Source organism: Stylophora pistillata, chromosome 7 (genome assembly GCF_964205215.1).
Source record: "Stylophora pistillata chromosome 7, jaStyPist1.2, whole genome shotgun sequence".
NCBI classification, from domain to species: Eukaryota; Metazoa; Cnidaria; class Anthozoa; order Scleractinia; family Pocilloporidae; genus Stylophora; species Stylophora pistillata.
Genome location: NC_142525.1, coordinates 21,817,961 through 21,830,784, shown reverse-complemented (window position 1 = coordinate 21,830,784; position 12,824 = coordinate 21,817,961). Strand labels below are relative to the sequence as shown.

General features: G+C 40.1%; 2 protein-coding genes across 2 annotated transcripts; both read left to right on the top strand.

Moving 5' to 3' along the window:
- The first annotated feature begins 224 nt into the window (after positions 1 to 224).
- Positions 225 to 2,055, top strand: LOC148727091 (uncharacterized). The gene has a single exon (XM_088728546.1). It carries the CDS (start codon positions 1,003 to 1,005, stop codon positions 2,053 to 2,055), a length of 1,053 nt encoding a protein of 350 aa, XP_088584672.1. The 5' UTR covers positions 225 to 1,002.
- Positions 2,056 to 4,034: 1,979 nt separating this feature from the next.
- LOC148727090 (uncharacterized) lies at positions 4,035 to 5,232 on the top strand. The gene has a single exon (XM_088728545.1). The coding sequence runs from the start codon at positions 4,035 to 4,037 to the stop codon at positions 5,148 to 5,150; it is 1,116 nt and encodes a 371-aa protein (XP_088584671.1). The 3' UTR covers positions 5,151 to 5,232.
- Positions 5,233 to 12,824: the final 7,592 nt, after the last annotated feature.

Below are 12,824 nucleotides of genomic sequence, written 5' to 3'. Positions count from 1 at the left end.
GGACAAAAGTTCTTCGTCGTCGGACAGAAGTACTTTGTCGTCGGAAAAAAGTACTTCGTCGTCGGGAAGAAAGTCTCTCCCATAGAGGATATGTGGTATATTAGACCTTCTTCGTCTTCGTCTGCTAAGTGTATTGGTTTTCCGCTTTATATGTGTTTTGCTTCGTGCATCTCCATCTTGAAAACTGGCTTTAACAAATTCTTGTTCTTGAATAGCGTCATCATCTGTTTCAGTCAATGATGCCTCTTCAACGGAATCTTTTTCAGTTGTCCTTTTTCGTCGTTTCTTGTCCTTTTTCGTGATTGAGCCTTCAGGTGTTTCTCCATTTTCGTCTATTCCTCTTGATTCAAGTAACTTTCTCCGGTTGTGCTGTGGCGCGGTTCTCCGACCATCATGTAACCAACTAGCAAAACGAGGAGCCCATAATGGAACCACATCTTGGAATCACCTACCAATTAACAAAATGGAAGCAAATAAAGAGAATAAATACTTCACCACAATTTCAATACTCTGTCATTGATACAGATGAGCTTAGACTTTTTCACTGAAATTGTATTGCCTCTTTGGTCGAGGGCGATCAAAACAATGAGAGAGTATTAGGAAAAAATTTTGGAAAGTTGACAATAGAGTGTTCATGCAATTGTTTTGCCATTTTGTAGCTAACGGTTCATTCCATTGAGACTCTCTTACAACTGAAGAATCCGTTTGAATGTAACTGTATTTTTAACATATCCAATTCAAAATTGCTGTTGGCTTTTCAGTATATGCCGCTTTGCTTCCTTTCTCAGTTTCATTTTTGAAACAATCACTGAGCATGTAGACCAAACAGCATACATGAGTTGCATTTGACTCAGCTCGTGAGGGAACACAAAATTTATAGTGTGGTGCCAATTTCGTCGACACGTCGACAGTGGTGAAGCAAGCAGCGTGGAAGAAGATTCGTCTGCAATCAAAGTGTGTAACGGACGTGAGTAAACGCTTTTTTGTTTGATCGGCAACAAGATGGCGACTTACACGTGTTGGTATGCGCTGCTACTTTTCGCTCTTTTCACTCTTGGAGGATTCGGTTCTGGTCACGCATACTTATCTCCCACCATATATATATGTGCTGGACCTAAGGACATGGGTAATGTTTCTACCCAGCTTCAGTTCTTTGGTTCTTTGAGCTCATGTCTGCATCGTCAAAATTACATGCGAAGAAGCAAGAAGGCATACCTCGGACGGCGTGCTATGTACTATAGTAACAGTACTGCTACGACTCAGCTATTACTGTTGAAGTTATCTGGAAACGTGGAGTCTAATCCCGGCCCTCAGGGGCCTCAAGGAAGTTTTAATAATTCTTCTAAAACACTTTGTAGTAATTGTGCTAAAACCATGAGAAGGAACCAAAATGGCGTCCGCTGCTCGTCTTGCCCGGCAGTATTCCACTTCAAATGTACGAAAATGAGCAAGAACGAGCTGTCCTGCTATCGGAGAGAAGGGATCTGGTATTGCTTTTCTTGTACGATGCCTCAGTTTTCTGACAGCTTCTTTGATGATCTCTCACCTTCGGCGGCATGCGATTCAAGCTCCACTGGCGAGGTTTTTGAGATTGCGGAGGAACATTCAGGAGACTCTGTTGACTGGTTTTTTAGGAACGTCAATGGTTATTACAAATCTAATCTGAAAATAGGTCATTTGAACATCAACTCTTTACAAAATAAGCTTGACGAGGTCAAGAATATTCTTAACAAGTGCCTATTTGACATTTTCTTTATTTCGGAGACAAAACTCGATGGTACAACCTCAGATAGTTTTCTCCAACAACCGGGATATCGCACTATTCGACGTGATCGCAAGAAAGGAGCTGGTGGCTTGATAGCTTTTGTACGGGAAGATATTCCTGTCTGTCGACGACGTAATCTGGTGCCCGAATCAGTCGAATCATTATGTCTTGATGTCATGTTTATAGTGTGTGCGTGCTACAGATCACCTAAACTCTGTAAAATTACTGATTTCTTGTCGTCGCTTACATCAGCTATTGAACTTATCTATCCTTGGGTTTCACCCACGTGACCAATACCTTAGCAACGGTTAATATCCGCCATCTTGGTGTCCCTCGAGCGTAAACAAACCGTATCTAACGAAGAGTTCATGTGAGAAAGAAAGGATGGTTTTATGCATTATTGTTGACTGTTCGAGCAAAAGTGGAAAGCATAAAGACTAAGGATTTTTTCGTATAATAATTTAATAATTTTATTATTTCTAGAGCGCAAAATTCATTATATATATGATCTAATGCGCTATACCTAAGATCATCACAAATCAAGGGGAAGAACAGGAGGAACTAGAAGTTGTTGTATGGTTCGAGGCTTGCGGCTGTTGTAGATCCTCGATTTTTTGGTCGAGCTTTTCTTTGAGCTTCTTAGCCGATGAGAAATCGATGTCTTTAGCCCTCGCATACGGCACTTCATTGACCTATGTCGGCAAAATCCATGAGCATTTTACTTGAGTGCAAGTAAGCTTGGGGTGTCACGAAAACTCACACCCCGAAAACTCAGACCTCAGACCTCAGACCCCGAAAACTCAGACTCCTCGAAAATTCAAGAGATAAACTCGACTCATGATCACTCCTGGTAATCCCGCGTGTATTTTGACCTTTTGGGTCTTGATCCAACTGAAGCAGCAAAAGCAAGGCCGCAAGTTGCACGTTTCGCAAAATCGTCCGATGGTTGAGTATTAAAACATTTTAGAGTGACACAAGACTTCATTTAGCTTAGATTTACCTCCATTTTTCCCGTTAATTTTGAACTTTTCATTCACAGTTAACGGTATCAAATGCGCTCGCTCCAACATCAAAGTATTAAAATGTGGCGTGATTTTGACGAGCCGAAAGGGACGTTTGTTTACCTTTTTGTACTTCGTTGTACAGATCCTTGTTGTCGCTCTGTTAAAATTCTTAAATATTTCGCGATAATAATGGATACAAACAGAGACTCGGCCCACCAGTCCCAAAACGAAGACAATTTTGCGACCCTTGGGCTAGAGTTCTTAAATGAGTCAGAAAGAGAAAAACAACGCGAAAGAAGACTCGGCATCAGCGCCGTCACGATTCGCTTCACTGAAGAATCACTCTTGATATTGTTGTCCGTCTTTCGCGTCGGATTTGTTGCATTGTTCCACCGGTTATATTATAAAAAAAATTGGTTCATGCTTTATGCTATGCACTACCGAATTATGGAGCACTTCGAAAGCTTGGAGAACACTTCGAGGGACCTGAGTTTGGCGAGCTTGCCATGAATTCTAGTAGTTGCCTCAAACATAAATAAAACACTTGCGATATGTGAACATGACTCAGCCAGTCCAGCTTTGCATCCCAAGCAATGGGCTGACAAAATAGTCCCATCGTTTTCGGAAATGACCCAAATGTTCACTAAAGGATCATTCATATGCTGTGAATGCCAAACTCGTGCTCTCACGGCATACTTGCCGGCGAGTACTTTGCGTACAACTGAGGTTACAAATCCCGACACCATTTGATTCAACGCCTCTAGACTCTTGAACGCCTTGAACTGCTTCTTGGTGTAGAAGCTGGTCTCAAGAACGAGGTAACTCAGCAAGTCCGACGCTTCCACAAGAGGCAAGCATTTTGGACTGAACTTCTCGGCTGGTATGCTTGCAGGGTCAACCCCAATGACCGAGATCTTTTGCAAACATCTTTCCTTCAACTCTCTAAGGTTTCGGCATACTCAGAGAGCACTGGGATACCTTAAGATGAATGCCGGATACTTTTATCGCTTTTTTCTGTCTGGATATTCATGTAGTTGGCGAAATAATACGGCGATAAGAGAGAGGGCTTCACTATAGAAATCGACTAATTATTCATAAATTTGACACCCGAGGGACACCAACATGGCGGACACTAACTTCAGCAAAGTTTGTGACGTCACCTGAAACCCAACCATACAAGCCGTCAGGAAATATTATTGATTGGTGATTTTAACATCGACTTGCTTGTTGGGGAGCATGGTGTTGATGCTGAGCATAACTCACTCATGGACCTTTGTGATAGGTTCTGTTTGCAAAACCAAATTAGTGAACCGACAAGGGTGACTGAAAAAACAAAGTCGTTACTCGATGTCATTCTCGCTAGCCATCCGGAACGATATGCAACTTGTGGTAATTTGCATATGGGTCTCAGTGATCACAATCTTATCTATGCAGTGCGAAAGAATAAATTACCAAAGGCTAAGGCACGTGAAATTGAATACAGAAGTATGCGACAATTTGATTTAGAAAAATTTTTAAATGACCTAAAAACTGTTCCCTGGAGTTCTGCTTACATTTATGACGACGTTGATGATCTATGTCACCATTGGGCTCAATTGTATACTGAAGTGTTGGACAAACACGCACCAATAAAGAAAAAACGGGTCAGAGGTGATCAGTTGCCATGGATAACTCCATTAATTCAACGCGAAATCTCTCGTCGTAATCGACTGTTTAAGAAACATGCAAAGAGCCCAACAACAACCTCTTGGGAGGAATTCAAGAAACAAAGAAACAAGGTCACATCCCTGAAACGAAAAGGGTTGAAGGCGTTCTGCATGGAGGCATCGTCAAACACTAAACATCATGGTGAGTTTTGCAATAAGTTGAGAACTTTGTTGCCAAGCAAAGAAAAGAAGCAATCAAAGATAATTCTGATTGAGAATGAGTGTGTAATTACCGATTCATTAATGGTGGCTGAAATGTTCAACAACTACTTTTGCGAGGTGTCCAGGAGTGATGGTGACAGTGAGGAAATGGTTGAGTTTGTTGATCAACCTAGTGTTAAAGTCATTGCTGAGAAAACTTGTGATGATGTTTTTGACCTCGTCCCAGTTGATGTTGGCTACATAAGGAAAATTTTGGATACTCTTGACCCTCGCAAGGCTGTTGGTTGCGATAAGATATCTCAGAGGCTACTTCGTTTATCCTCACCTGTTATTGCCGAGCCGGTTACCCGTTTAATCAATTATTTTATTACCAATCGTCAATGGCCAATAGTTTGGAAAAGCAGTGACGTTGTTCCTGTTTTCAAGAAGGAAAGTATGAAAAGGCTTTTAATGGCTACCACTAGGCCAGGGTTTAATCCTTTCATAGAAGTTGTATGTAATCTATTAATGTAATCCATTAAAAACAAATGTATCACTTTGATGATGGCTGTGTTACCTAAGGTTTTTACAAAATAAAACATATAAGGATTCAAAATACCTAGACTTGACGCAAGGTAAACGTTTTAAGAAGAATGCATACAATAATTATAATTGTTCCATACGTGTAGCTAACATGGGTGTTTACTAACAAGAAAGGATAAGCAGTTAAATTTCTTAAACTCTTTCCTAGAACTTAACTTCTCCTAAAAAATTCAGACTCACCTAAGTGTCCCAAAAGAGTTGGGTATCTCGAGCGTGTGTGACGAAAGTCTGGATTCCAGATAGCATAGGGCTGAACAAAAAAATCACATGACACTAAGTAAGCTGAAAAATAACGACTTTCCCCTTCATTTTGGATGGTTTAACAATAAGCTTCAGCCTTCTGAGGAAATTTCTTTCTCCAAACATTACCATTTGAAATATTGGCTTTCACAGTACGAGAGATTTCATTTTGTTCAAAGTTTGGTCATATTTATGCTTTTAAGAACCCTTCACTCAGAATTTCACGTGATTTGCAGTGGCAATAGGGATACGGTACGAATACAACCTTTAGCAAGCAAATGCTGAGTGCTGGTCAGATTTTAACGAATGAGACCAATAGAAAATGTGGCTGTTGCGCTTGCACTAAGAATTAATTGTGTATTATTTCGTCATTTAGTGAAAATTCACTGCCTAGTTCCGATTACACTGCATCTTTCTTGTATCTCTGCTGTCTTGTTGTTGTTTTCTCTATATATCCTTTTTGTCTCCTCTGTTGGATAACTAAAAATATATATAGCAGAAATGAAACTTCTGCAATGTCAATCATTTTAGCTATATATGTCTTCGTAAGGTAAAAAGGTGAAGTCTGTTTACGAGCCTAGTGGCTCATCAGGCCGGTGCTTAACTCCGGTTTCTGTAGCATGAAGCGACTAGGAGTATTTCTATTCCTCCCTGGATGGGATGCCAGTCCATTGCAGGGTTACCCCCAGCATTAAATTGCCGGTACCCATTTAAACAGCTGGGTGAAGAGAGGCATTGTGAGAGTAAAGTGTCTTGCCTAAGAACACAACACAATGTCCCGGCCGGGGCTCGAACTCGGACCACTCGATCCGGAGTCGAGCGCACTAACCATGAGGCCACCGCGCCTCCACATATATGTCTTCGTACTGCCGTATAAAAGTTTTCCACTCATTCAACAAGACCGTGGTTATTTTACTGCCTCGTATTTAAGAAGCTTATTTTCAGCGTGCAGAGAAATAACTAGAGTTGCTCATATAATTTGACGAAAATAGGATAGTAGATTGACTGAATGTTTTACCGCGTGCGTTCTTCACGGAGATGATATCAACCTCTCGGGAATCACTCAAATTCAATGAATTGAATTTTATTAATCTTTTGTTGACTCTTGATATAAAATTTGTCAGTTAGGGAGATTACTCTGGGATAAAATACTGACCCATCACACGTTTAATTTGATTGTCGATTTCCGTTAATGGTGTTGTTACTGCAATGTAGTTGTCATAGTACTCATGTACGCCTTATGAACCTATACTTCCTTCTGTTTAGCCTGCATAAGTCTCCTTTAGACGACTTTGATCCTACACTTTGCCCTGTTATTTTGTATCTGACAAAAACGCACACAAGTTTATCACAACAAGAATAGTTATGTATCTTTTCGTAGATTTGGCGCCCTCAATTGAAATGTTAAGTTTAGAAAAGAAATTATAAACATCTAACGAAGAGTGTAGAGTAGAGTAAAATGTGCGCTATACCTGGGCATTTGAATGCATAGGGCTTTGATAAACAAGACCCAGTGGCTGTGGATTGCCACGTCTGGTAGGAGACGAAACACGTGCCTGTAGATCACGCGGTTTGGTTTTGACCTGACCATGGTGTATAAGCGTGGTTGTCTTTTGCCGCCTTTTTAATAGCAACCTGGCGGGCACCATTGTGAGTGCTCAACTGCTCAATTCTTGCGCGCACTGGTTTGTTTTAATTTGTGACGCAAAACATTTTAATTATAGCGTAATTTTGCTTCATGACGGCAAATTAATTAGCTAGATTGCTATTCTGCGCGCGTGGCCGTTGAATGATACACGAAAACAGTGATTTTGGGTATTCTTGGGGTGGACCGAGAAGGTTAGAAAGATAAAGAAGTGATCGATGACATTTTTTTTATCAGATGACGTCCAAGCCCTTCACAAACCACAATCGCTGTGATATTTTTAAGTGCCTGGCGAAAGAAATTAGGCTGAACTTCAGCTGACAAAAGACCAGATCGCCCTAAATATCCTAAAAACTGAATATAAAAAAGGAAGGTTGATTAATTTTGTCCGATAAAAGTAGGTTTTTTATTACATATCAGTAGGAGTACGCCAGAGAGTCATATTTCGCTAAAAATTACCGCATGGACCATCCACATTAATGTCATGTGTCACGTATCGGTCAGTGATACCCAACTCAATCGTCAACTTACGCGATGGCCGTCAATGCTGGTATTTTAAAAGCCGTTGTAAGCTTTTATCGAATTGATTCGGACCAGGCGCGTAACGTGGTCATTTTTTCAAGTACGCACAAGTATATATGATCTAGAAACCTAAGTAAACTGAGCGAAAAATACCGCGTTGTTTATTTCTTGTTCGAAATAGTCGTATGAATACAAGCAAAGAACAAAGCGTCTTGCCCTTACTTTGGGCAAATTGGCGCAAACACAACATTGTTTTCAAAATTTTCCAGTCACTTTAAGTAAGCACGCGTGTATATGCATATAGGACGCTACGCGGCTGCGGACACGACATTTGAGCGTCACAGAAGCCGCATTCCTATTAATGATGTATACACCGTACTGGCGCTGAAAAAGCACCATATTTCGTTCCTTAGTGTAAAGGAATTGTCCTGTAAATATGGCCTCAGAGATTTTGATGTGAAACTTTAGCACATGGCTCCGAAATCAGGAGGGAAGAGCGAAAATTTTGCCTAAACTACGGACGAGCAATGGAATCTGGAGCTTCCGACCATACTGGCTGGAACAGGAAGCGAATTAAGCAGTATGTATTGGAATGGTTTGGTATTTAGTATTGATATAAATGTATTAGCTAAAAGCCTACTCTGTAGTATACAACGCCAATTAGATACCGATCTATAAGCCCTCACAGTTTTCTCAAGCTTAGAATTTGAACTACCTCTAAAGAACAACTCGGAGTCTTGTAAAGAAATCAAAATACTTTCTGAATTTGAAGACGGGATAGCGTTCACTTACTCAGGAGATCAAAAGGCAAAGTTCTTCTGTCCTTCTGTGAAAAATGTTAAAGCCTTGATGGGCTCTGGCCAGGAAGCAGCAAGTGATGGAACGGATGAAACGTGTTCTTTTACGCAAGTTCGTGGCATCTGTTCTATGGAGAAGACTCTAGTCGTATCGGATGTTGCTACAGGTTGCTTTAAACTAGCATCGGGACTCAGTTGTACTGTGTCGTTCTTACAAGTCCTTGGAAATCTCTAAAACAGTTTTGTATCGAAGCCCAAGTTAAAGCATAGAAAAAGCACACATCTCTTCAAGATGCCGCAGACGAAGTATCGTATGTAAATGACAACATCACAAACACCATTTCCGAGGTGAAACAAAGGCACAGTATAAAGGAGACCACAGCGACTAAAGGCCTTGAAGGAATTGTGTCTGATAAAACTCAAGTCTAACTTAAAGTTCTCGAAGAAGAAATACGCCGCCTACACAACAGCATAGCTTCAATTAACAACGATTATCTCGAAGACATTGAATTGTGCACATTACTCATAACATTTGCGGAGAATCTACACGCAGTTTCTCATTTTAAGCATGAGACTTTCACCGTATTGAAGCATCGACAAGACTTTGAAATAATTGCTAAGGAGTCGTTGAAGAGAGTAACAAAATGGGCAGCCAAGTATTTTACTCATGAAAAATCCTACTATCCTGTTCCTCAGACCAATATGGAGTTTGCAAATGTCAATTTTATAAAGCTTTATAAAGACTGTTTATTAAGACTCATTGCAGCAATATACAAAATGGCTGAATTACAGAACTCTTTACAAAACATATAATACTAAAATATAATACAATAAATCCAATAATACTAAAAGGCATAATTATACAAGCCACTAGGTATACTCATGCTTGACAAACTCTTGCGTGCGCTTGGTTCTACAAGTAGGACGCATGAAGCGGCTAATGCCAGATCTAAGATCATAATTATGCACAACCCCTTCCTGTTTGGGGAGCATAAAATGCAAGGGGTGAGTCTCATTCCGGAGTCTATCAATATAAATCTGGCATAGATGGGCGCGTCTGTCACTTAGCCGGAGCTGTTAAATTAAGGACATTTAATGCCTCGGTGTAATTCATCAAAGAAAAAATGATGCTCATAGCCCTTTTCTGAACGCTCTCAATCTTATAAGATAGAAAATCTGGTATATTCTGCCAGACAGGGGCAGCATATTCTAGAACAGGATGAACAATGGTTGTATAAACCTTAGCCAGTGAAGTTGGAGCTGCACCACATTGCTTAAGGACCCTTAAAGAGTAAAGCCTTCTGTTTCCCTTTTGCACTATAGCTTCTACATGATGGTTCCATTTCAGATCATTGCTTACATTAACGCCCAGTAACTCATATGTCGTGACTCTCTCAACCGCGTTACTACCAATTACAATAGGATTCACAATAAAATTATGATTACTCATAAAATTAATTAGCATTTCCTTGCATTTAGTAGGGTTCAATTTCATTTTGTGATCTTCAGAAAAGGCATAGATATCGTTTGTAACAAAATTGAGTAGCCTGGCACTGTTCATGGGGATTATTTCAAGGGCTGTGGTATCATCAACAAACTTTATTCTAAGTTTCCATGAGCACAATAAATTATTTAATTGACAACTGACAAATGGCCTAAAATATAACTGAGAACTGATAAATGTATGTTATTGACCAGCCGAAGGTCCGTATTGGGAAAATTGGGGAAAACTGTGCCCGATCGAGGTCTTAGATTAAATGACTATGCGACGATATTCTTGTTGTAGTGTATGTCCATATTTGGTATTTCCTTATTTCGAAGTGAACATGTGCTCAGTGAAAGGAATGCCATCTTCAATAGAGGATTAAAACCTGGTGTGTTGTTAAAAGCGTGTCTTTGATGGATCCAACTACGCTACACTCGTAAAAAGAAAAACACTAGGAGATCTTACGAAGGTATTGTTTATTTCCCACGACGATTAATCTTCGAAGATTTACCTCTGCTCCGTTTTAAAATGTCGCGGAAAGTCAAATTGTAAGTGAATGCAGATGTGTGCTTTGGAGTTGTCAGTCTGCTTGTTCGTTTTCTTGTAATGGTGTGTGTAAATCGGTTTTTCTTCCGCCGAAAAGCTGAAGTCAGTGAGACTCTTTCCAGCTAGACACAAGGGGATTTAATGCGACTTTTATTCATCGAGTTCCATCGGTTACTGCTGTAAAATTTAAGGTAGAAATGCACAAATTCACAAACGAACAAACTGTGTTGAAGAATTCAGATATTAACGATTGAGAGTCACATTGATTAACGTAATCGTTAACCGCAATTACCTCTCGTTTTAACTTTCTGAGTTACTTTTTGTGAAGGATTATCAAATAACAAATCGTTTTTAGGCTGCGTTTCAATCTTTTTATAAAAAAATTTAGTACCACAAAATTCATCTCGAAATCAATTTTTGCCGAAAAACCAAAGTGATTTGAGAGCGAGAGAGAAGAAAGAATAAATATTATTCATCGCCAAAAGGTTGTGACCGAAGTCTGCTTAAAAATTCTGCCTAGCCGGTAAAATGGGATATATTTATGAAAAATTGCGACGAAGCTTGAGATATTCTGCAAAATGACACAAGCGAAACGGATGCCGCCCGCTGCCATTTCTTGAAGACAACATCGACCTTGTTTGGTATTGATGTTACTAAAATTAGGAACGGGGAACGGGGAACGGGGAACGGGGAACGGAGAACGGGAACGGGTGTACAGCGGTAACCCGCCTGAGAATTCAAAATGGCGGAGTAAAGGGAACTAAAAGGGTCTGGCAACTAGTTTTGAGCACTTGCTCTTCGAACGCGATCGTTGGAGCAAAAAGCACGGACGGTAAGTGTAGGTTTCATCGAAAGATTTTACTTTGAAATGTTGAGTACCTCGTAAAATTTAGTTTTTGTCTGGCAAACATTACAGGTTGCAAAGAAATCAAATCCTCGGAGAGGTGAGTATCTTACAATTCATGTACAGCATTTGAACAATCCATTCAGAACTACAAGCTCGCGGCATTTATTCTTGAATTCATAGGGTAATTGTACTGCAAGATAATGAAGTTTACCTCCAATATCTTCACCGTTACAACCTAGCAATATCAATAATGTTGTGAAGCAAACAGCTGAATGACTTTCACGCCCATTATGGGAATCACTTTCTCTTGAATATAATCAATGCAGTGTAAATATTACTGTAAGCATTTGCATGAATGTGAATTCATACACCTACATTCTTGAAGACATAACTGATGTTTTCCTGTTAAATTAAATGTTATTAAAAGTTCTGTCAATGTTTGATTTCTCTATTGTTTACATGGAAGTTTATGGGTCGATACAAAGATATGTTCCTAAGGTTTTTTTGCGGTAAGGTAAGCAGATATCTGCATGTAGTAATTTTAATAACTAGGCTGGTTATTACGTTTCCTAGCTCATTTCTGTCAATACAAGATATTACCTCCTTGCTACTTATCTGCAAGAAGTGCTGTTAGGCAATGCAAACAACCAACATACCCAAACTTTGCCAAAAGATGCAGATTTCAGGAAAGAATAAACAAAGAGAGACGTCAGAACAAATGTTGGCAGCCATTGCAGAAACGTTGACTTCGAATTCTCGCTTCGGAATACTAGGCTTCGTGGCTTCGCCTGGGCAATAGTTAAATAAAAGCGAGTCGTCTAATTCCGCTGCAAGCGGCGACCTAGCGATAAAATCAGTGTTTGTAACCATCGTTTACTCCGCTATTTTGAATTCTCAGGTGGGTTACCGCTGTGCACCCGTTCCCCGTTCCCCGTTCTACTATTAGGGAGCTTAAGATACAGACGTTTACGGGGCGACGGCGACGTGGAGACCGATTAAGATTGGGGCGAGATTGACTGCGCATGCGGCCCCGCCGTCGCCCTCACGTCGGCGACGTGAGATCAGTGAGTTTGCCGTCGTGGTGAAAACGTGAGTTGATCTTGTTTGTCTTTTTTTATATACTGCCAATTTTGTTACTTGTATTAAAGTGATTGCATTATAACATTTCGTACAAATCATCACATGATGTCTCGGCCAACTCAAGAGACCTTTTGTTTTCTCTTTTGGTTAAAGTGACCGAAGCAACAGTTAAGTCCAAATCGTCGAGGTAAGTTTTGGGTACGTACGCGTACAGTACTTGAATTCTTAACATAAAAGGGAATTTTTTCTTGCTGCCATTCCCTCTATCAATTCGTAGATGCACCTCGAAAACGTACACCTCAGATCTATGAACATTTTCATATGGAAAATTGAGGTTTTTAGACGGAAACATTTCATACAAAACCAAGAATTCTTCATCGCTAATAAGATTAGCGTCGTAGTAAAGGACGAGGGGATGACGGAATTCTTCAAACGTAGCCAT